The 23,519-nt window shown below is 38.9% G+C and overlaps 1 protein-coding gene across 1 annotated transcript in view; it reads left to right on the forward strand.

Annotated features, from left to right (window-relative positions):
• Positions 1 to 23,519, forward strand: part of THSD4 (thrombospondin type 1 domain containing 4) — a 259,304-nt gene that overhangs the window by 160,160 nt on the left and 75,625 nt on the right. Inside the window, exon 3 of the mRNA XM_024198518.2 lies at positions 20,609 to 20,784. Within this exon, the coding sequence (XP_024054286.1) occupies positions 20,609 to 20,784 (176 nt within the window). The remainder of the gene's footprint in view (positions 1 to 20,608; positions 20,785 to 23,519) is intronic.

Genomic DNA, 23,519 nt, shown 5'->3' on the forward strand with positions numbered 1-23,519 from the left:
TCAAAAAAGCAAACAGGATGTTAGGAATCATTAAAAAGGGGATAGAGAATAAGACTGAGAATATATTATTGCCCTTATATAAATCGATGGTATGCCCACATCTCGAATACTGCGTACAGATGTGGTCTCATCTCAAAAAGATATACTGGCACTAGAAAAGGTTCAGAAAAGGGCAACTAAAATGATTAGGGGTTTGGAACGGGTCCCATATGAGAAGAGATTAAAGAGGCTAGGACTCTTCAGCTTGGAAAAGAGGAGACTAAGGGGGGATATGATAGAGGTATATAAAATCATGAGTGATGTGGAGAAAGTGGATAAGGAAAAGTTATTTACTTATTCCCATAATACAAGAACTAGGGGTCACAAAATGAAATTAATAGGCAGCAGGTTTAAAACAAATACAAGGAAGTAGTTCTTCACGCAGCGCACAGTCAACTTGTGGAACTCCTTACCTGAGGAGGTTGTGAAGGCTAGGACTATAACAGCGTTTAAAAGAGAACTGGATAAATTCATGGTGGTTAAGTCCATTAATGGCTATTAGCCAGGATGGGTAAGGAATGGTGTCCCTAGCCTCTGTTTGTCAGAGGATGGAGATGGATGGCAGGAGAGAGATCACTTGATCATTGCCTGTTAGGTCCACTCCCTCTGGGGCACCTGGCATTGGCCAGTGTCGGTAGACAGGATACTGGGCTAGATGAACCTTTGGTCTGACCCAGTACGGCCGTTCTTATGTTCTTATGTTATTGTGTTTGGGGTTTTTTTTGGTGTGTCTGTTGCATATTTTGTACTTACATGGGTTTCTGGAGAATAAGATTATAATGTCTGTGGTCACCTAAGATTTGATCTGGAATGCAGGCCATTTCAGGACAGCAGTCTAGCATGTGGCTTAAAGCACTGAAGTCAATGGAACTTAACCACATGCTTATAGTTAAGCCTGTACTTTAGAGATTTCCCGAATATGGGTCCTAGCAATGTTTTTAGGAAAATTAAAAATAAGATTAGGTCCATAAGGAAGTCATATTCTTAGTTTTAGAAGAATTCCTGAAAGTCAACAATACTGCCTTTAATTTTTCTTTTCGTTTGCAACATACAGTAAGTTTTATGGACTCCCTATTTTAAAAATCAGAGCCCAAATATGGATTCAGGACTAGCTATATTTCTGGTTTTATTTTATAGCTGGCTGACTATTATATTTTAAAAAGAGTTCAAAATGAATAACAATGCTATTTACAGTTTTTAAAATGGATCTTATGCAATCCCTCCACAGTGCCCGTGTCTGGGTAGATGATATATCCATTTTTGTTCCTCAGAGCACTTGTGGTCTCTTGGTCTGCATCTGTAGTTAATATTCTCCTCTGCTTTGCTGCTGTGGTTGCACTGACGTGGCTTCTGATGTCAGGAAAGTAGGAAATATGGAATGTGTAGCTGACTAAAGAGGAAGTTAAATCATTGGAGTGGTGGATTGCAGGGCAGCACTGCAATAAATATTCCAAGGTGAATGGTGATTCTTTCTGAAAGATACAGAAAACCATGCAGGCTGGGACCTTGACCCAACCCCACACACTTTACTTTATAGTCATTAATTGATTGTTATGATACTCCTATTAAGCAGGTAAATATTCTCTCTCTTTTGTAGATAGGGAAACAAGGCAGAGATATTAAAGAAACTTTACCAAAGCCACACTGGGAATTATTGTCAGAGGTGATCTTAGAACACAGGTGCTTCGAGCTTGTCATGCTTAGACCTTAGACTGTGCTTCTCTCTCTTTGGAAGATCAGAAAATTGTGGTAATAAGTAATAAAGGTTGCTGAAAGAAAGCAATAATATACTATATAAATGCTTCTTTTAACTCTTAATAGTGCCTTATGTGGAGACTTTACATACATTAATCTGTTTATCCTAGAACTAAATCTTTGGAGGCAGGACTTCATCGTCTTATGTCTGTGAACAGAACCTAATATACCACAGTGAGACCCAAGGAACTTTGGTCATCACCATAATAGACATAAATAATAACAACAGTGAAAGTGTAGCCTAATTTAGAATTAGCACTCAGTAATACATACTTCTGATTTAACAAAAACCAGCCCCAACCCATGATTTAAATGTAAATCAGGTCTGTAATGTTCCTCTACATTGTTGGTTCTGCTAGCCAGGAAAAACAAAATAAGTCCTGAGTATGTGTGTATGAAATCACGACACTGATATTTTATGAAATGTAGATGCATATACACCCCCAAAGTACTCCTGGCAATATTGTAAGATCTTCTCAGAGTTGGATTCTAGATTTTTGATGCCATCGAGTATTTGAGATAGCAGAGAACAAGCTGTACCTGCCAACATTATGACCTCCAATAATAGAGGATCTAAAAAAGATACCCAATCTGAAACACTAAATTCTGAAATGGGATCCCTTTCAGTTGTTCTGAGATTAGCAACTAGGGAATAGCTACGGGACAACAAAATGGCAGATGAAATTCAATGCTGATAAGTGCAAAGTAATGTACATTGGGGGAAAAATCAAAATTGGAAAAGGTACAGAGAAGAGAAACAAAATTATTAGGGATATGGATCTGCTTCCATAAGAGGAGAGATTAAAAAGGCTAGGTCAGTTCAGTTTAGAAAAGGGATGGCTAAGGAGGAGTATGACAGAGGGCTATAAAATCATGAATGGTATAGAGAAAGTGAATAGGGAAGTGTTGTTTATCTCTTCTTTTAACACAAGAACTGGGACTCACACAATGAAATTAATAGGCAACAGATTTCAAACAAACATTAGGAAGTACTTCTTCACACAACAGACAATCACTCTGTGGAACTTGTTTCCAGGGATGTTGTGAAAGCTAAAAGTATAACAGTTCAAAACTGGAGGACAGGTCCACCAATGGCTACTAGCCAAGATGGTCAGGGGTGCAAACCCATGTTCTGGATGTCCCTAAACCTCTGACTGCCTGAAGCGGGGACTGGACCTCGGACATGGATCACTCGATAATTGCCCTGTTCTGCTCATTCCCTCTGAAGTATCTGACACTGGCCACTGCCAGAAGACAGGATACTGGGCAAGATGAACCATTGGTGTGATCCAGTATAGCCATTTTTATGTTTATTCTATGAAATTTCCAGACAAAATAGCAAGGCTGGAGAAAGTACGAAAGTCATCAGAAAGGTGTGGTACTTAAACGTGATCTATCAGTGAAACCTTAAATTATGCAGACAAAAGGACAATTATATACCATAGATACTGCAAAATATAAGCTTGAAATGCACTGTGATATCTATTAATTGCTAAATTATACCTACTGAATCTGCAGACAGTTATAAAAGGAATTGTCAGTAATGATAACATTTGTGTTTTTTCTTATAGGATTTTAGATTTCTGTTAGCAGGGTAGTTTGAACTTGTTTATTGTTTAGAAATGGCATTTTATGAATCTGAAGTAAAAAATTACAAGACTCTACGTCTCTTCTCGACAATGATTTGGCTCTTCCATGAATGCAATGCTGCAATCACTGAAACATCTCTGCACATAATTTGGTACTGAAACAGAATCAAGACTAAACTGATCATTCATTTCTAGCATTTGCCTGATAAATAAAGCATAACATTTTTTAGTAGTAACCAGCCTATTAGGAATTATGTTTTAGCTTCTTTGTTATACAGTCACACAAAAAAGATGTTTAAGATGCACAGAAAACTTCCATGTTCTTAGAGGATCTCAGAAATTTAAAGAGACATTGCCAAGTAATTTAGGGCCAAAATTCAGGTTAAATGGAGGGGGTGGAAGTGAAGGAGGAGGTCTTAAAAACTAGTATTAATAGAAATGTTTTTATGACAGTTTATTCTTTATAAATATTTGCTGTGAAGGGTCTGCATCTGAAGCATTCAGCACTTGCTGAATGCATAAGATCCAGAAAGTGAAACTGTCTAGAAACCAAAGTAAAATTGATCTGTTTTCATCATCTCTGCAGACTGAATTGCAAAAAGTAAGCAAGCAGGGTAAACAGTGAAAAGTAAATTAACTTTTCAAGGCTCTTGCACTTTTAGCACTCTAACCTGGTATTACTGATACAGGTATGGAAAACATGGCCTGGTATATTCCCTCTGTGCAGGAGAGGTGTCCTCCATGTGCATACACCATTTGGGGACTGTCCCCACTTTCTGGGGCCCCAGAAAATCCCCTCCACTGGGGAATTGAGGCTCTGCAGAGTTTGAGGAACAGAACTGCGATACAGGAAGGTAGAGAACAGGGCATATGTGCAACATCATCTCCTATAGAATCCCCAGGCTTCCCTGTGAAAATCTGGCTGGAGGTAATACAGCCCTGAGCCACTTGAACTCACTCAGCATCCCCTCCATGGCTGTTATTGAGCAGCTGCAGGAGAGCCGGGCAATGGCAGCCAGAAGGGGGGGGAGGAGGGTAGGTAAGCAGCACTGAAGGAGGAATCAAGATTCCCTTCCCCCACCCTCAAGCCCTTAGTCAGCCTCATCTTGCAAGTATTTCCATGGCAGGGGGTAATCTGGACCTATATTTTTTAAATATTACTTTTAGTGTCACCGTTTCTGACTGTTACACACACACACAATTTTTTTTCTTAAAGTAAATGCAGCCATGGTAAATACATCATTCTGGGATGTATTAGTAGGAGTGTTGTAAACAAGACACGAGAAGTAATTCTTCCGCTCTACTCTGCACTGATTAGACCTCAACTGGAGTATTGTGTCCAGTTCTGGGCGCCACATTTCAGGAAAGATGTGGACAAATTGGAGAAAGTTCAGAGAAGAGCAACAAAAATGATTAAAGGTCTAGAAAACATGACCTATGAGGGAAGATTTTAAAAAATGGGTTTGTTTAGCCTGGAAAAGAGAAGACTGAGAGAGGACATAACAGTTTTCAAGTACATAAAAGGTTGTTACAAGGAGGAGGGAGAATAATTGTTCTTCTTAACCTCTGAGGATAGGACAAGAAGCAATGGGCTTAAATTGAAGCAAAGGAGGTTTAGGTTGGACATTAGGAAAAACTTCCTAACTGTCAGGGTGGTTAAGCACTGGAATAAATTGCCTAGGGAGGTTGTGGAATCTCCATCATTGGAGACTTTTAAGAGCAGGTTAAACAAACACCTGTCAGGGATGGTCTAGATAATACTTAGTCCTGCCATGAGTACAGGGGACTGGACTAGATGACCTCTCGAGGTCCCTTCCAGTCCTACGATTCTATGTATTCTGTGTGCATGCCCCGTGCACCAGAGCCAGAGAACTTTGCCTAACAGTACATCTTGATTCACTGAAGGCTCAAGGCCTGTGGTTGGAACAGGAAACTTCTCTACATGTCCATGTCCTGGAGCTTTGTGTTATCTACAAGGCTTGTCACACCTTTTAAGGTTACATCAAGGACTCAGCAATTCTCATACTCACTAACAATACCCACCATGATGTATTATCTGAATAGGCAGGGGGAAGCACACTCCAACATGCTTTGTCAGAAGGCAGTCAAAGTCAGACAGTCTTACATTAGGGAAAACATTTCCCCCAGGACCATTCATTTGCCTGTGATCCACAATCACCTGGGGGATCACCTCAGCAGGGCTTTCTCTTTGAATTATGATTGGTCTCTGAAGCCAGCGTCCTGTGGTCCATCTTTGTAGTTTTGGGCATCTCAACAATTGGCTTGTTTGCCATGAGAGAAAACCAGAAATGCTGTCTGTTCTGCTCTCGAGGGGATCTCAGTCCAGGCTCCTTGATCAACACTTTTCATCTCATCTGGGAATCAGCACTCCTGTGTGCCTTTTCTCCAATTCTGTTCATCCTGCGGTTCATTCTTAAGCTGCAATTGGACCATGCCAAGCTCATTCTCATTGCTCCAGTGTGGTTGAGACAATGTTCGTTTCCCAACCTCCTCACAGTATCAGTCAGACCTCCCATATCCCTTCCTCTTCACCCCAGTCTCCTGACTCAGCATCAGGGTCAGGTTTGGACCCAGCACTCTGCTCCCTGCATATCACAGCATGGATGATGCATGGTTAGATGAAGAAGAGGAATGGTTACTACCTGTAACTTGCTCTTTGAGATATGATGCTGATGTGTATTTCATGACCTGCCCTCTGTCCCCTCTGCATTGGAGTCTGCACTTCTGACAATGTGAAGGAACTGAGGGGGCCAGGGTGGTGCTGCCCTTATACAGCCAGGGGAGGGGCTACAGCCACAAGACATAAGCACTGCCCTTATGGGTACTGCTAGATGAAGTTCTCCGGCTCTGGTGTGTGGAGCGTGCACACCCATATAGAATACATGTCTGCATCACATTTCAAAGAACAACATTTACAGGTAGGTAATTGTTTTTCAAGTCTACAATACAAAATTGCAAAGTATTAAACTAAAGACATTGACTGAATAATACCGCATGACAAGGTGATATGAAAAATTATAATAAGTGATGGGAACAGTCTGTGTTAAGCAGTGGTCTTGACCCCTTCTTTACCATTAATATCCTGTAAGGAAAATCAGTAAAATTCATCATCCGTTTTTAACGGCAAAAAAGTCACGAGTCTAACATTGTCAAAAATTATTCTGTAAAAAGGTAGCCAACAAGTAGTACAAAATCCAGAAAATAAATGGAACAGGATTTTAAAAAAAAAGAAAAGAAAAAATGCCTTCATTTTAATTTGATGAAATGGAACATTTCATGTTGGATTATTCAAGATGGTAGAGGAGGCATTTCTAAAATTAACTGTCTATTGACTTAAACCATCAATTTTGCTTGTAGAGAAGTCTGGCAAGTCCAGACTGATTCATAGAAATTGTTGCCTCTTACTTGACTACTCTATAATAAGGATTCTGGATTTAAGATTAATTCTCTTTAGCATAATCTAGCTACCAATGCAATTAATTTTTTGAGTAGTGGTGAAGTCCCATTCAAAGTGATTCTGAATATTAAAGTATCTGTCTTTCAAATTGGTGCAAACATTGTAGGTCACATATTGTTAAAAACAAACAAACCTGTACCTTATTCATTGGGAACTGTATCAGTCCATGATATATATGTGCCCTTGCTCTGGAACACCTGTAAAATACCCCAGATGGCAGGACATAAATCCCATGTGTAGTCCCTTCTGGATTGCTTTACCAGGGAAGGGTTGAACCTGCTAAAGCAGATTCTCCGGGCAAACTGGAGGGAAAGTATTTCATGCTACTCACTCTATCTAATTCTTCCTAATGGGAAGCAGAGGTCTCTTTGATTTATCACTTTGCGATCCTATACTGACCTGGTGCCTGCCTTCCTGCCTTTTTGGTGACAGCTTTATTGATGAACATTTTGAATAAAAACAAATACTTCAAAAAGGACACATGGTGTCCTGTAAAGATAGAGACAAAATGATATGCTGTAGTGGGAAAAGACAGGCCTGATGATAACGACAGAAAGAGGAAAACCTGCTTTTATAAACGTCTGTGACCATCAGTTAAGAACACAGCAATTTCCATTCACTTTTAACTTTTTGCAGAGTTTAGTAGATTCACTGCACAAGAAAATGCAAAATTATTGCTCTTGATCATCTAATTAGAAAACATTCCTGCTTGAAGAAGTGTCCAATAAGTTGCCCATGTATTGCATTTTAATTCTTTATCTAATAAAAAGCTTAATTTAAATGAATTCAGAAGTGATTAGAACCCTGTAAGCTGAGGCATGCTATTTAAAAATGTACCAAATGTTTTATTTAGCTCTTATTAATGCTTAAATAACTTTGTTTACAGCATAACGAGCGACTATTTTTAGGATAATTTTTTCTAATTGCCCGCATCATTACTCATTGGCGAAAGAAGACAAATCAATATCCTTTATGAGAATGTGATTTCATCAAAAGATAGCTTCTTTCATTTAAGAGGGTGTCTAGCTTTGGAGTTCCATAGTTTCATCCTGGAATGTAGTGACTTTCAATTCTAATATCCACCTCAAATTGGTATCAAGTATCAGAGGGGTAGCTGTGTTAGTCTGGATCTGTAAAAAGCAACAGAGAGTCCTGTGACACCTTTAAGACTAACAGATGTATTGGAGTATAAGCTTTCGTGGGTGAATACCCACTTCGTCAGACGCATGTCAATTTGGTAGTAACCCAAAATCAGTAGTAGAATCTGCTGCCATAAAATTGCATAAGTGAAATGAGGTGGTGGTGCCAGTCCAGTTCTTAGTGGATAGCTGTCCATATATTATAAAGAGCATTTGAAGTGACATTAATTGGCTTCTTAGTTATCAGTCTCAGTGGAAAGGCCAAGGAATAAACAAATGTAGGGATGAAATTATCCTCCCACCTTGAGAGGTAGTCCCTCCGCATCAGGGGTGAGGCGTGTTGTTGGAGTAGTGTATGAAGTGATGCCTTCTGCTTTTGCTGCATTTGTTCTCTCGGGGAACAGAGGAATCCAGTTTCCAGGGAAGGTCACCCTGGGCTTTACCATTCTCTGTTCAAAGTAAGAATGATGGGGCACCATCCAGCTCCCCTGGACTGCTTTGCCTGACCAGCATTCCTATTAGTTATACAGTAGTTGGTGGTGAGATGATTGTGCTTTAGTAACCCCATGCACCACACAGATCATATATACTTTGCGGCTACTATCTCAACAACTGTTAATCCAGCATCTTTCATCAACACTAAATTCACTTACCAACAAAAGATGTATTCATTTTATTACATGCTAACAAAGAGATAGCAGAACCATCAAGAGCTGACATTCGGATAATGAAGGGAGCCTGATTTAGCAATACATTCATTTTATGTCCACATTTTGTTGTTTCACATCTCCTACTTCATTTTTCACAAAATGAAAGAACCGGCTGAATTCTTGTCATGGTAGTTTTCTTATGGTACATGTTGATATCTTTCTTTTTTCTTTAATTTGTGTAAGAGGTAAAGAAACACTTTCAAAACATTAATCTGGTGTATACAATTAACTGAAGTACCTCACTGGTAAAAGTGAAATAAGGAACATTTGAAACTCATTTTAATTAGATAACATAAGCCAGAGACAGGTGTTTGCAGGGCACCGTTAGGGGGAAAATGCAGTTCTCCTGCGAGTCAGGAACACACACAAATGTATTCTTTCTACTTGGGAAACCCCCACCCAACATACAGTGTTGATTAACTCGTTTCTTGAAATAGCAACATTTGAAAACAAACAAACATAAGGCCTGATCCAAAGCCCATTGAAGATAATGAAAAGACTCCCTTGACTTCAACATTTTTTGGATAATTTCCACATTGCAATTTTTATTGTTATCATTCAAGTTTCATAGTTCACTTTCCATCGTAGAATCACCAGTATACAGAATAATAAACTAGAAATAATATATTTTTCTGAAACTTAATTATTTTGTTGTTTACAAAATTATTCCCAATCTGCACATACCTGTGGTACTATGCTTCACTACGTAATATTTTAATTAAAAAAGAAAAACAAATAAATGATTAATCTTTTCATGAAAAGAAATAGTCCCACTGATATTTATATGATTGTTGTTTTATAAACCATAATTTTGTATTTCTATTTGTGCTATGTTTATAGAACCTTTATTGCCTACTGCATATTTCAAAAATATTAATTTATGATCACCAGCATTAATAATGAAACTATAGACCTAGAAATGGAATTTACAAGTTAATGTCATGATTGTTATAAAGAATCAATTCCTGGAGAACAAGAAGCAATGTGGCTGGGAAACATGCAGGAGGGCAAGTCATGGGAGAATCTTGATGTCTAGGAGAGAGATTCTTTATAAGATTCTTAAAAGGCATATTGTTAAGTTCTCAATAGACAGGAAGATCAGGAAGATCTCTCAGGAGGTGAACTATAGGATGTGTTTGGGGAAATATGTGGGAGGACAGAGCTGAAATTTCAGAAGGTTCAGTGATTCAAGTTTGAAAAGGTTCTGAAGTTTTGGATCCATATATGACGGGATCTGGTCTCTAGGCTTTGGAACATCAGCTGGAACTCTCACAAGATCAGGTTCACTCTCTGTTTTAGCCTAGCTGTAAACACCGCATTAAAAGGTGTCTGGGGTTTGTTTGGTGTGTCTGCTTCTGGTCCTGGCTGAAACCAGGAAGTGCAGAAGTGTACATGTGTTTTGTTTTGTTTTGTAAAGTTTATTCATATATTAGAGTGCAAGTTCTTTGGGGCAGGGGCTGTGTAGTACCTAGCAAAACAGAGCTCTGATCCCAATCTGAGTGCTTTGGACCCTACTTTAATATAAATAATAATAGCTTTGAGAATGCTAAAAAGTTTTGAAAATTCGGCAACAGGTTGTCTCAGGCTAGGATTTTCAAAGAAGGCTAATAGTTGGGGACCTAACTCCCATTTTTGCTTTTGAAAATCTCTCCCCCCCCCTTTTTTTGATCTTTATTATTATTATTATTATTTCTATTACCCTACCGTCTTCGTCTTTGGAAAATTGTGTTAAGGAGGCTCCGCCATCAAAGCCTGCAGACTAGGAGCCCTAGTCATGGACCGGGACCTCATAATGCACAGGCGGAGATGAAGCAAAGGACCTGAAGGGATGTTGTGTTATGTAGCAGAATCCTGATTTAGGGCCCAATCCTGTGGGCTGTTGAACATCTCATGAGAGTTGCTAGCAACCCTCCACTACCATTGGAACCAGTGCTTTATAGGATCAGGTTCTTAAGGATAGGTTGATCCTTACTGATTAGAATACTCCCCATTTTGTGAATAGCTCTTGAGCTAGGGTAGGAAGCTATTCACATCTAATTCAGTGGGAGGTTTGCCATTGACCTCAATAGGAGCAGGTTTGATCCCTGAATATTTTATTTTCAAGGGCTAATAATAATGAATTCAATTTATAGGAGGAATTGTATATTAAATTTTTCCCACCAAATTTTAGCAAGTGATATTTCACCCATTTCTCTAACTATAACATTGAACTAGTTCTAGTTCTAGTAACAACCACATTTCTAACACTGAAAATAGTTATTTCATGACAATCCATGTGTGATACCTCCACTTATACACTCATTTTATTAAATTGAAAAGGCTTTTTAGATACTTGAGACACTTGGCATTTGGCTGCTTGCCACTTTATCCACCTGAAATGTTGTTTTTTTCCCTTTCTTAGCTACCAAGTACTATGTTACATGTTGTTTTTAGACGATACCCACCTTGCCATGTTATTGACATGTAACAGATTATTCATCCCACACTGTTAATGTGTGTTTAGCCCAACAGACTGGCAGGCATGCTACATTTTGTAACATTTGAATACTAAAAAGTTTGTTGTCCTAAAAGGTTTTAATGGGGAGAGTAATAGGGAGAGTTTCTACAGTCCACAGACATTAAGAAGTTACCATTGGCTTAAAAAGTTATACTGCATAACTATGGTCAACGTGTGAGCTATTAACCTTCACTATTCAAATTAGCAGATGGTCTGATACACACTAAACTGCACTGTTAGAACTTCCCTAATACAAGCCAAATATGTTTCATTTAATTTTTCCAATACCAAATTATGCATGGCATTTATCATCTGACTAGTTTTGTTCTCTTACATGGGATGCCATCATATCAGATCCTTATTTCTCAGTTATACCATTATAAGATATTTAATCATCATCAAATTTATAAATCTTAGTAGGTTTACTTCTAACAATACTACTACAAACTGGTTTTCCTATATGAAAATGACTGGTAAAGAGGAAACTGTGTGTCTTTCTCACCTCTTTCATCACAGAGCCTAATCAACAGTAGTCGCATTATCTGCTGCAACTATTCTCTGGACAGCTGTCTCTGAAGAAGTGCTTTGTGATATCAAACAAAACAGTTTTTGCCAAAATGATATTTTAAATGGCAGAAGAAAATGCATTTTAAACTTTACTTTTATTTAATATAAATACCAAAAATATATTAAAAATCTGATATCAGAGTGCAAAATTGTTTCATTTATGGTATGAATGTGAGTAGTTAACAAATTATGCCACTTAAGCAGTGCAAGTAATCAACAGAAGTCAGGAGAAATCTAAATTTACACCAGAGGTGCTATACTGTTGGGCTCCACTGTGTAAACTGGAGCTTAAATTGCAATTTGCTGCCAAATGATATACTGATTGTGTGTGTATCAGCTTAGTACAGTGTAGTGAGTTTGTGTGCCAATGGCAGAGTTAATGTGATCAGTGTGTGATTAATGGTAAATATTCTGAAAATGTGCTATGTGCTTATTTAATACTATCACAAAAATTCATCACTGCTATGTTCTATATTGATAACACATTTTTAATTTAATACATAGTGCTGTATCAATCAGCAGCACTTGTTCATTGCCCATTAAAAATACCTTCTCTTTTTTTTTAATGATGTGGTAACTGACACGGTCATGCCAAGTACACTTGCTGTCTGCCACCACGAAAGAGTGCTGTGCAGCTCTTGGCTCTCCCTTGCAGACTTGACTTTAAATTTGCTTCCCTTTGTCTTAATAAACTCTGACACCAGCTCTAACTGTGCCCCAGATGGTCTTGCTCTAACTAGGTTCTCTTTTCTTGAAGACTTGCTCTTTTCAGTCTAACAAGTCCCTTATGTATGCATGTACCTGCTCCTCCTTTTGCTGTTGCACCTTGTACTATACACCCATGAATTTAGCCTATGGTGCATCTTTCTTGTGATAAATGTTGGATTTCTTGAGTGAAATCATGACCACATTGAAGTCAGTGGGATGTTTGCCATTCACTTCAATGGGGCTGGGGTTTCACCCTGTATTTCCCACTCCTGTCAAATATAAGTCTCCCAGTCTTCTCCCCAAAGAAAGGAAGTATTCCTTCATTTTATGATTGTATATGGTTATTCAGCAAGCAACAGGGTGTCAGTGAAGGTCCTAGTCAAGCTGGAGTATCCCTCTTAAGAAATCACATTGAAGATGGCACCGTTATTTGTTTGTTTTCCTGTATCTTCCTGTGTTCTTTCCTACAGCTCTCTCTTTGGGACAGGACCAAACAAAATGTTTGAGTGATTCTCATACTTTATATCCATTTTAATATAAGGGTAATCAAATTGTGTCCATCTGGTGAAGATTTTATGTGGTTTTGAAGCAATTAAGTAGGACTTAGGACATTGTTCCCTCAGTCCATAAGGGCCTTAGAATATGAAATAGATAAGCTACATTACTCTATCCATGTTACTGCCAGATTTTGAGAGGTTTATGGGGAAAATATTTGTGTATGAATCTTTTTATTAGTACAAAGCCTACATACTATAGTGATGGATGAATGGATTAAGGTAGATAACCAGCCAGTGTACAATTTTTTTCACCTGTCCAAGTTTTCGAATGTAAACTAGTTGGCAAAAAAAAGGGTTTTATAAGGTAGTATTGGAAAAGAATCCCAAATCACTCTATGGATCTGTAAATTATCAGTGTTCTCTGAACTCCAAAGGGCACTCTGGTTATGCTGTTCCCTTTCTCATAAGGTCAGAAGGGACCATCGTGATCTTCTAGGCTGACCTCCTGCACATTGCAAGCCACAGAAACTCACCCAGTCCTCAAATAGACCTCTGACCTCTGGCTGAGTTACTGAAGTCCTCAATTCAGGGTCTAAAGACTTCAAGATACAGAGAATTCACCATTTACACTAGTTTAAACCTGCAAATGACCCATGCCCCATGCTGAAGAGGAAGGCAAAAAAACCCACACAGGGTCTCAGCCTGGGGGAGAAATTCCTTCCCCACCTCAAGTATGGCAATCAGTTAGACCCCGAGCATGTGGACAAGACCCACCAGGCAGATACCTGTGGGATTAGAGTATTGATATTCTTTCTGGATCATCCAGAACCTTTCAGAAGCTCTCTTGTGCATTTGCATTACTGAACCAGGTACAACTTGCATATTATAGTTTGTGCTTGACTTTATATAGGCTACTTCTGGTAATGTACATAAATGCCATACCAAAATCTTTTATTAGGATGAATAAAATGGAAACTCTATTTTTTCCTATATGTGTGTACTAATGGGCCAGATTTTCACAAGCACGCCTCACCTGCAGATCCAGTTGTCCACAATTAGAGCTGTAGCTGCTCAGCACTCTTGCAACTCAAACCCTATAGATCAGTGGTTCTCAACCTATTTACCATTGTGGGCCGCATCCCATACTATCTGTATGGCCCCGAGGATGTGACATGGGCCGCTGCTGTATGCTGATTGGGCCGTGGGTTGAGAACCATTGCTGTAGATGTATTACATTTGTGCAACTGTACAGGGATGCCCAGATGCCATAGCTGCATCATGAAGCCAAGAAGCGCAGGGTTATACCTGCATTTTTAAATTGCTTTTATTGTTTTGATTATAGTAAATTTTTTGTAAGAGTTGGCAAACGAGTCCTACCTCCATGCTTACCCTGAGCACCTGCACAATCAAAACCTTTGCCATGCCAATCACATACTGTTCCTCTTTACATGCATGTATATATATTTTAGAGAGAGAGAGAGAGAGGTCTATATCCTCAGTCAAAACTCCCAGTGATTTCAGTGGGAGTTAGACTTACATGAAGGCTGCTGGAGCTAATGTGTCGGTAGATAATTCATAGGTATGAATTTTAGAGTCCTTTCTGTCCTTAGATATGGCAAACTGCCTGGAACATCTGCCAGGTCTTGCAGCACATGGATTTTTTCAATGTAATAAGTTAACAAGTAATTAACCTTACATCTTTTTTCCTACAGAATAAAACATATCAAGAATTTTAATTAAAAAAAAATTAGCCAGTTACATTACCAGGTAGGATTTATGAGACTCACCATTAAATGTTTCACAAACTTAATTGGTTACAATTGGCAGCTAAACTGGAAAAGAACCTGGCATTGCTATATTCTTAGGCTTAGCTGAATTTGATTTTTAATTCTTTATAATTTTGACGGATGTTGGTTTATTTTTAAGCACCTTTTCCATTTTAATTTATTTAAATTTTCACAGTTGTATGGAATTATGGGAAGGGTCAGACAATAATTATTTAATGACTGTAGATGGTGAGATTCAAAAAGTTAAAGCTTTATAACTGTTAAAAAATAAACTGTCAACATCATATATCAAAATCAAACTCAAGTTCTTAAGCAGCATTTTTCTTACTTTGCCTATCTGTATGTTTTGATTACTATCAATGGAAATATTTTTCATCAGGCTGTGTGTGTACAGTGAAATAAATGTTTATTGACATTTACCTGTAAAAATCTAATCTTTCCAAGCCTACACATGCTGTACGAGTCCTTTCCTATCCACCCAGTCCATCTCCAAACTAACAAGTATGTTATGTTCCTAAACTTCACAATAAGTGTCCCACTGTGGATAATCCAATGCATGGAATTATGTCTCCCTTGAAAACCATTTGGCGTCTTTACTATTGACATTTCAATAGGATTTACAAGATTTCATATGCTTATTCTAAAGATTTATTCCTCTTCAAAATGCACAGCAAAGCATTTTTTCTCTTCTGATTTGATGTGTGTCCGTATGATAGCATGTGATGCTATCCCACAATATTGTTCTTGTGATCCATTGTTTAATATATTCCCTCTATACTGGCAAGTACATTAATACCTTCTGTTTCAATGTGCTTTTCCTATTCTATGATTGTTACACCATAATGTTTTGTATCATCTATGTGCTATGCTGTTTGCTGATATTATGTAATAACTCGGCATGTGTATTCTTCATGATACCCTAGACATAGACAACATGGTGTTAGGGTTTGGTTTTGATTATTGATTAACATTAGATTACTCAGCTCAATCAATTAATTAAACATAGTTAAACCAGCACAGAGAAATTGATACTTCACCAGTTCTGGGGAACAGGTTTGCAGCAATCACAGCTTATATCTTTTGTCTGTGTCTGTTTCAAAGTATGTCATGTGACTGGGACCAGGGAAATAAAAGGGCATTCTCTTGCCAATACTCTTTTTATAGTTCTATTTTACTGTATTTTCAATCTTGTCAACTCTTGCAATTTTTAGTTTGTGATAGTTGATGGTTTAAAGCACCAGCTCCTGGAGGACACTGGCTATTTGGGATTCACAGGTGTGATTTTTTTTTAAGTAAGTTTCTACCCCTTATGATTGTGGAGAAAAGCCTGAAAATGTGAACTGAGTAAGCCTTAAAGGCACAGAAGCCAGAAGACAACCCATGTATTTAAAAGAACCCAACCCATGTATTTAAAAAAAAAAAAAAAAGTCAATGGGCATGAACGCGTTGTTTACAGAACTTCACTCTTTAGTGCTACATTATTTGTTTTAAATTGTTTCCTATTCTTCTCAGCATCAGATGCAGGAGAAGCAGAATAGAATCTGCAAGCATCAGGACAAGCGCTATGAAACATTATAATTAAAAGAAGTGTTCAAAGCTGAACTTGGAAAAATTAATGTTTTTTAAGACACCCGAAGTTCAGATTCTATTTTATATCACATTGAGCTTTCCCCCATTAATTCCCAGCCCAAACAAAAGTGAGATGAGAATTTGAAGTCTGAGACGTATGGTACAATCGACGCAAAGTGTTATTGAAGGGTATTATAAACTATGCAGTTTTATTTAAGAAGCTGACAAATAGGGTATATGAAATCATCAGTAGACTGTGCCTTAATGAGGAATCTGATAATGCTTTTTATACTCTTTCATACTTTGGTTAAAAATATTAGCACCATAAAATTTCTAGATGGAGGGCAGTAGAGGTGATAAATGCAAGGTGATCAAAACACAGTAAGAGGCACATTTTCCTTTTTTATGTGGAGGCCTCTTTCAAACCTGTCATCTGATGAATGTCAAATTAAAATTTAATGGACTTGTTGGTTTCCAGACAGCCATCTTTCTACAGCTTTATTATTAACAATAATTTAATCTTTGCCAGCGCTTTTTTCATTTCCGAGCTCTTGATGTGCGGATTATTTTTTTAAAAGTAACTGCATAAGAAAAATATTCAGATCATAAAGTTAAACCTTTATTAGAAGTGTTCCATATTAAAAATGATGCAACCCCAGGATCAATATAGTTTACAAAGCAGCCCTGTACTTCAGGTGTTTGAATTAAAGTGTAACAGTTGTAACTAGCATGTTGCTTATAGTCATTTTCTTTCTGTCGGTATTTTATAATAATCCATATTTAATAGTGTGTGAACCTGAACTTTGCCTCCCAGAAATATGTGAGGAAAGAGAATATAATTGTATGGCTAAGATTAAAAAAAAAAAGTTATGTGAAATATATTATTTGTGTCAGCCAACATCTGTAGGTACAGAAATTCTTTATTTAGTAACAGGTGTGTCAGTAAATGAGAGATCCAGGAAACAAATGGACTTAAAATACTTCTCAAGAGAAAATATGTAGCATACATTACAATAAAATGATAAAATTACAATAAAAATTAATATACTGTTGTGGGGCCTGATGCTGCACCATCATAGTCACTAGTTGGGCTAATTACCTCAATGTGAGTGGGATCTGGGCCATAAACAGTGAAGGATGTTTTTGCTGGATACCAAGTATTCTAAGTTCTTGCTTGTGCCCTTGAGCATAGTGCTGTGCTGGGAGCAGTAAAGAGCCACCCCACCCCAGGGGGAGAACCAGGAGGCAGAATGCTTCCAGGAGTGCTCAGATGCAAGGTGGGTGCATGCCTACTACCACATCCTTTTCTGGGGTGCAGCTTATTAGTCTTTGTAAACTTAGTAAACTTCATTGGGTTCTGTGCATGAGAGCGGAGTACTTGCCAATCCCAGCCCCTTTGGGAGGATTAGTTGCCTAGAAGAATAGTAACAGAGCAGTCTTTATCTTCCCTTGAGAGCAGGGATTACAATGATGGTTTGACCTCTACATGGCCTGCACAAAGTTGAGGTTTCTTTATGCCTTCTCTCGCATGTAGGTATAATCTGGCTTTAGCTAGACACTTCTATCACTGTTTTTATATTTGCTATCTCACATTGTTATAAAGTTATATTTTGTTAAACAAATATATCAAATTCACTGCTTACGGTGAAGGGCACCCAGTAGGCTGAAATCTAATGCCCTCATTGCAATTTATGTAGTTTGAAACCTGTATTGTGTCGCTACTAATTTCTTTTTAAAGGTAAACAGATTTGTTTCCATTAAAATGTTTTTTTTACATGAGCTAAATGAATAAAGCACAATGGTGTGTACTCTGCTCGCAGAATATCCTTGTGCCGATCGCTCATGAATTCCTCACATATCACTTGTTTAAATGTATTTGGTGAATGTGTTTGCCAATTTCCTGAGCCAATAGCATCTCTGGCACTGTGTCTATTTGTTACTGAAAGGGTTCCTAAGTCCTGTCCAACTGGAATACCCACTTGTTTGTGGTGTTTAGAATACTTATACTCTCCCATTTGAAAACACTGAATACTGAGAACCAACAATATGGACTTATTCATTTTATTCTGCCCATAATTCCATCCCCAGTTAGGAAGGAGACCTCTTTTTGATATGAGAGGCAATACAGATAAAAGTTAGTTTTGTCTCTCATTTTCTATATGTGTCAATGTATGATGCAGACCATTGCAAACTGACCTGATGTCACTAACATACCGCAACTTCCATTTGATTTAGATTTGAAAACTGGTAGTTCAAGGTTACCATTGTTTCTTAATAATAAATAAGTGACTATTATTATTAATTCACTATATATAACCATAGTATATGAGTACTGTTTACATAATTCAGTTAAAACAATATTTTCTTATACGTTCCCAGCATGGAGACTTCTCCTAGAAGTAGGTTTCACCAACAAGTTTATACTTGTTCTACTTCCCCAAAGGCAAACTAGTCAGCAGCAATCACTGTCATGGGAAAAGAGAGAGGTCCAAAATTTGGGCCTTGCTGTTTAACCTTGTGAGAACCAGTCACGGAAAGAGCCCTACCCCCTCTGGCTCCTTGGTGTTCTGCTCAGGGCTCCCCGAATCTGGAGTAAATGTGTGACTCCAGTGTGGCCATTGATCTAATGCTATACTAGATCAGACCAGGGTCCATCACGTCCAGTATCCTGTCTGCAACAGTGGCCAAAACCAAATGCTAACCAACTCTTGCAGCGGTGCACTGAGCAGAGGTTGTCACTGAGCTGTGTAGAGTGGTGCCCAGGTCCCTGTCTTGGGTTTATACAGTTACTTTAGAACCCTGTAAGGTGTAAAGATAGTTCAATTTTTTCACTCAAGGATGCAATAGGATCCTATTCTATTTTATATATCTCCCTAAATGGTAGATAACCTCATTCTACTCTTAAACTATAGTACTCAGGGTGGTCTCTTTGGGGTAGGGATTTTCTCTTTTCTATGTATATGTACCCATAGGCGCCGACTCCGCGGGTGCTTTGGGGCTGGAGCACTCACAGGGAAAAATTGGTGGGTGCTTAGCACCCACCGGCAGCTCCCCACCCTGCCCTCCCCCGCCCCAGCTCACCTCCGCCTCCGCTCTGCCTCCACCTCCTCCCTCGAGCGCACCACGTGCCCGCTTTTTCCCCCTGGCTCCCAGCGCTTGTGCCGCGAAACAGCTGATTCGCATGGCGAGCGCTGGGAGGGAGGGGGGAGGAGGGGGAACGCGGCGCGCTTGGGGAAGGGGCAGGGATTTGGGGAAGGGGTCCAATAGGGGCAGGGAGGGGGCGGAGTTGGGGCGGGGATTTGGGGGAAGGGGTTGGAATGGGGGTTGGGCAGGGGCGGGGAAAGGATGGGGCAGGGCCAAGGGCGGGGGGGCCTGAGCACCCACCAGCGCCGGGGAAAGTTGGCGCCTATGAATGTACCGTGCCTAGCACAGTGAGGCTTCAGTTTTGTTTGGGCCTTTAGGCACAAGTCATAGTAATACAATGATTGTACTAGGTGTTGGGCATACATAAGAGGTAGTTTCTGCCCCAAAGAGCTTACAATCTAAATAGACTAGGCAGAAAAAGGAATTAGTAGTATTAGTCTCCCTTACGGATAGGGAACAATGGTGTTTGCAGATACCTGTCACCCCAAGCAGTTTTACAGAACAGAATTTTGCAGATGTTTGGCAAAATGTGTATTCTGTAAAGGAAAATTAAAGATTTGCCAAAGGCTGCATTAAGAATAATTGGAATATTTGGCAAACCAAAGTATTTTCTGGTTCATAAATTGTAGGGGTGGTAGTGGTTCTACATAGTGTAGTTGTTGTGATAATCTGTATCCACTTCAGTGCTTTACTGTGTCCAAACCACTAAATAAAGATTCACGTGGATGTGGAGGAAGTTCAGGAAACCACTTCCCCGTTATCCATGTGTATTCAATGTACCCGTCTGGCTGGCTGAGACAAAATCACAACATGATATTCCATGAAAAATGAGTTTTCTATTGTAGCTTTGTATTTTTCTCTTCCTGCGGAATAAAATTCACATATTCAAATAAGAGTCAGGTTTTTGAGACTGGGTTTCTTTGCACAAGTATTGATATTATCTGCAATATTTTTTGTTCCAGCAATACTGCCTGATTCCATGAAGTCAGAGAATATACAGCACCATAATCCAGTTACGTGAATTTGTTTGTGTTTGCCTCAAAAACGTTTTAACAGTCTGAGAACTAGTATATAAAGGTGATACCTTGTGATCAGCATTTGTGTGTGTGTTTTTTTCTCCCCCTGACAGCATTGCGGAGTCGATCAGGACGGTCCATCATCAATGGAAACTGGGCAATTGATCGACCCGGGAGATATGAAGGAGGAGGGACTACATTCACATATAAACGCCCAAATGAAATCTCAAGCACTGCAGGGGAGTCCTTTTTAGCAGACGGTCCGACAGACGAGATCCTGGATGTCTATGTAAGTTTGTCAAATTGAGATTAACTTTCCTAGTGGAAAACAAGAGTTCTGGTCTTTGTTCACACATGACACTAAAAACACAAGTAATAACAATAGATAAATGCCAGCATTCCATTTAATCCTTAGAGGTAACAGTGTTCTGGATATAACAATATCTTTGCTGTTACCTCTGTATTGCCCCAGATCATAGGAAATCTAAACAGTAACAGATATCTCTTACCACCTGGGTTTACTGACCCAGTAAAACTAATTTTACTTGTTGAGTAAAATCAGAGGCAAAGCATATAGTATTCTTTATTTCATGAGAGCTGTATTTCCTCCAGACACTTTTCTACTGAAGCTAATTTGGCTTGGTTAGTTTTATAGTTACCCGAATCAAATGTCTGAAGCCGGTCCAGACTTGTGCTGGATTCATATTTTTAAATAAATATAAATAAAAGCTACAAAATGAAGCATTCCTGGGCAGAGTTTTAATGGCAAACTTCATTAGGAAATCCTGAACAGCAGACACTCCGCAAAGCAATCGCAGAACCAAATTGCAGTGAAATCCTGGCTCCATTGAAGTCAATGGCAAAAGTATTGATTTCAATGGAGCCAGGATTCAACTCCGTGTATTTCTGGTATTGTTCAACACTGAAATAAAAATGCTGTTGTGGATTATTATAGCATACTATGAAATTAATTGTGCATATAGGCATGCTCATACACACATATATAAATATAAAATAAAATATATTGGCTGAAAGACCACATGTAGTATAGATACACAGTCTGAATTGATGATATTGGTTGTTTTAATTGGCCAGGGTTTGGTTGTCATTAAACTCAACAAGTGATGACACATGATAGAAAAATTAGTGCGGTATATTTTTATAGAAAGTGCACTGGCTCCTACAACTGGAAAAGTTACAAATGGCAAAATTATTAAAAAGTAACAATAATTATTCATTGTGTTGCTTTAACAGGGCCCAATGAGGGAGATGGGAAATGATTTTTCATTTGTTGTTATGTAAAATGTTGATGTAAAGATTAATAGATTCTGATTGCCCAGAATGCATATTACTAAAAAAAAAAGGTTATAATGAGCACTTACATAAAGAATATTGGCTGGTGTGAGCTGAGATGCTGTGATGTTTTTATTGCCAAGAAATTGATGCCTAATGTATGATGACTGTATTACCCAGAGAGAAGGGAAAGGAGCCATGCATGACTTATTCAGGTGTTCCCAAATAAGTATCATCAAAAACTTTAGAGCACCTTAAATTAATCAGAATAAAATGTATTTTGATTTTTAGAGCTCTTATATCTCATAGTTTGTTTGTGTCACTATTATGTATTGATTTAATCTTTGCCTGTTTATCTCCCTTCGTTTTTCCCTTCAAGACATCTTATTTGCCAGTAAGAAAACAGCAAGGTTGCCATGGGTTTGGGCACAGCTTAGTGACTTGATCTGTGGGTTATTGCTGTGGACTGGCCCCCTGGTTTGGCACTCTCTCTTTCATCATGCTCTCTGTAGGATGTCAGGACCGCTGGAGGCTTATCTAGGCTGGCTGATAGATCAGCATTCTCCCTTTCACTGCACTGTGGGTTGGTTGAGAAGCCATCTGTGCTGGTTTGTCCTAAAATGGAGATTGGAGGAGTGTTAGATGAAAGAAAATCATAGGAGCTTTGTTAATAGCATAATCACCCTCGCACGGGTCCTGACTTTCTAGTTACAGAGAGATAGCTAATATTAACATAAACCAGTTTCCAATTCCTCAACTCTCTGAACCATACAGTCCTTGTCTTACCATTTCTGAATCTCCCACTTTTCCTTAGCTCCGAACCCTGAAGGGATATGAAAATGTCCAGCTGGCTATCAGTCTTTTCTCTCACTTCCTGCTGTCTTTCTTTCATTCTCCAGTTGCACAGGAAAAGGCTCCCAAGTTATGTTATAGCAAAGTTTAAACAGGTAGATAAAGAACAGAAATTCAGATCAGTTTGGTTATGCACATAAAGCAGCTGTGGCACAAATACAAGAAAGCTAAATTGTTACAAAAGCTTACATTGCCACTAACTCAAAGCAGAACTGTTATAACAGCTCCTTGTAAGTTGTTTTGGGAAACACTATGGAAGAATCAGGGGAACCATAGGAGAGCTTTCCTTGGAACTACCCAAACTGTAGGGTCCTGATCTGAAGAGATGTGGAGCAGTCTCCGCTCCCTCCGAAGTCAATAGGACTTGAGAGTGCTCAGCACCTCGCAGGACTGGGCACCAAGAGAGTGCATTTTAAAATTGTAGAGAGAAGTCGGAAGGTCAGCTCTTATAGAAATCATTACAGGTAGTGCATTCTCATATGATTCCCGAAAGTGGGTGCTCTCATTGGGGCAGAGCTTAGAGAAAAAGCTGTTGTGTTTGCCAGAGGAAACACTTTTCAAAGACAAAGGGATGAATTCTAACTCGGAATAACTCTGTAGACTTCAGTGGATTCCAGAATGGCTTTCTGACTGCAAAACAAACCTAGTGCCACAAGTTTGTTGCTGGTGGGTCACAGGGGTGTTGAAGGGATTTTCTCTTGGTTGTAGCCCTTGCTTTGGCAGAACCAAGACACTTTTCATGTTCAAGAGGAAGTGTCTGGCTGATAAGGAAACCCAGGTATAAGGCACTAACAGCAATCTGTAGTGATGATTTTTTTTTAAGACAGACTTTTTTTAATTAAACTGGCTGAGGCTTCTACCAGAGCAATCCAACACCTC

This window comes from Terrapene carolina, unplaced genomic scaffold (genome assembly GCF_002925995.2).
Source record: "Terrapene carolina triunguis isolate 2854851 unplaced genomic scaffold, T_m_triunguis-2.0 Scaffold67, whole genome shotgun sequence".
In the NCBI taxonomy this organism is placed as follows: domain Eukaryota; kingdom Metazoa; phylum Chordata; order Testudines; family Emydidae; genus Terrapene; species Terrapene triunguis.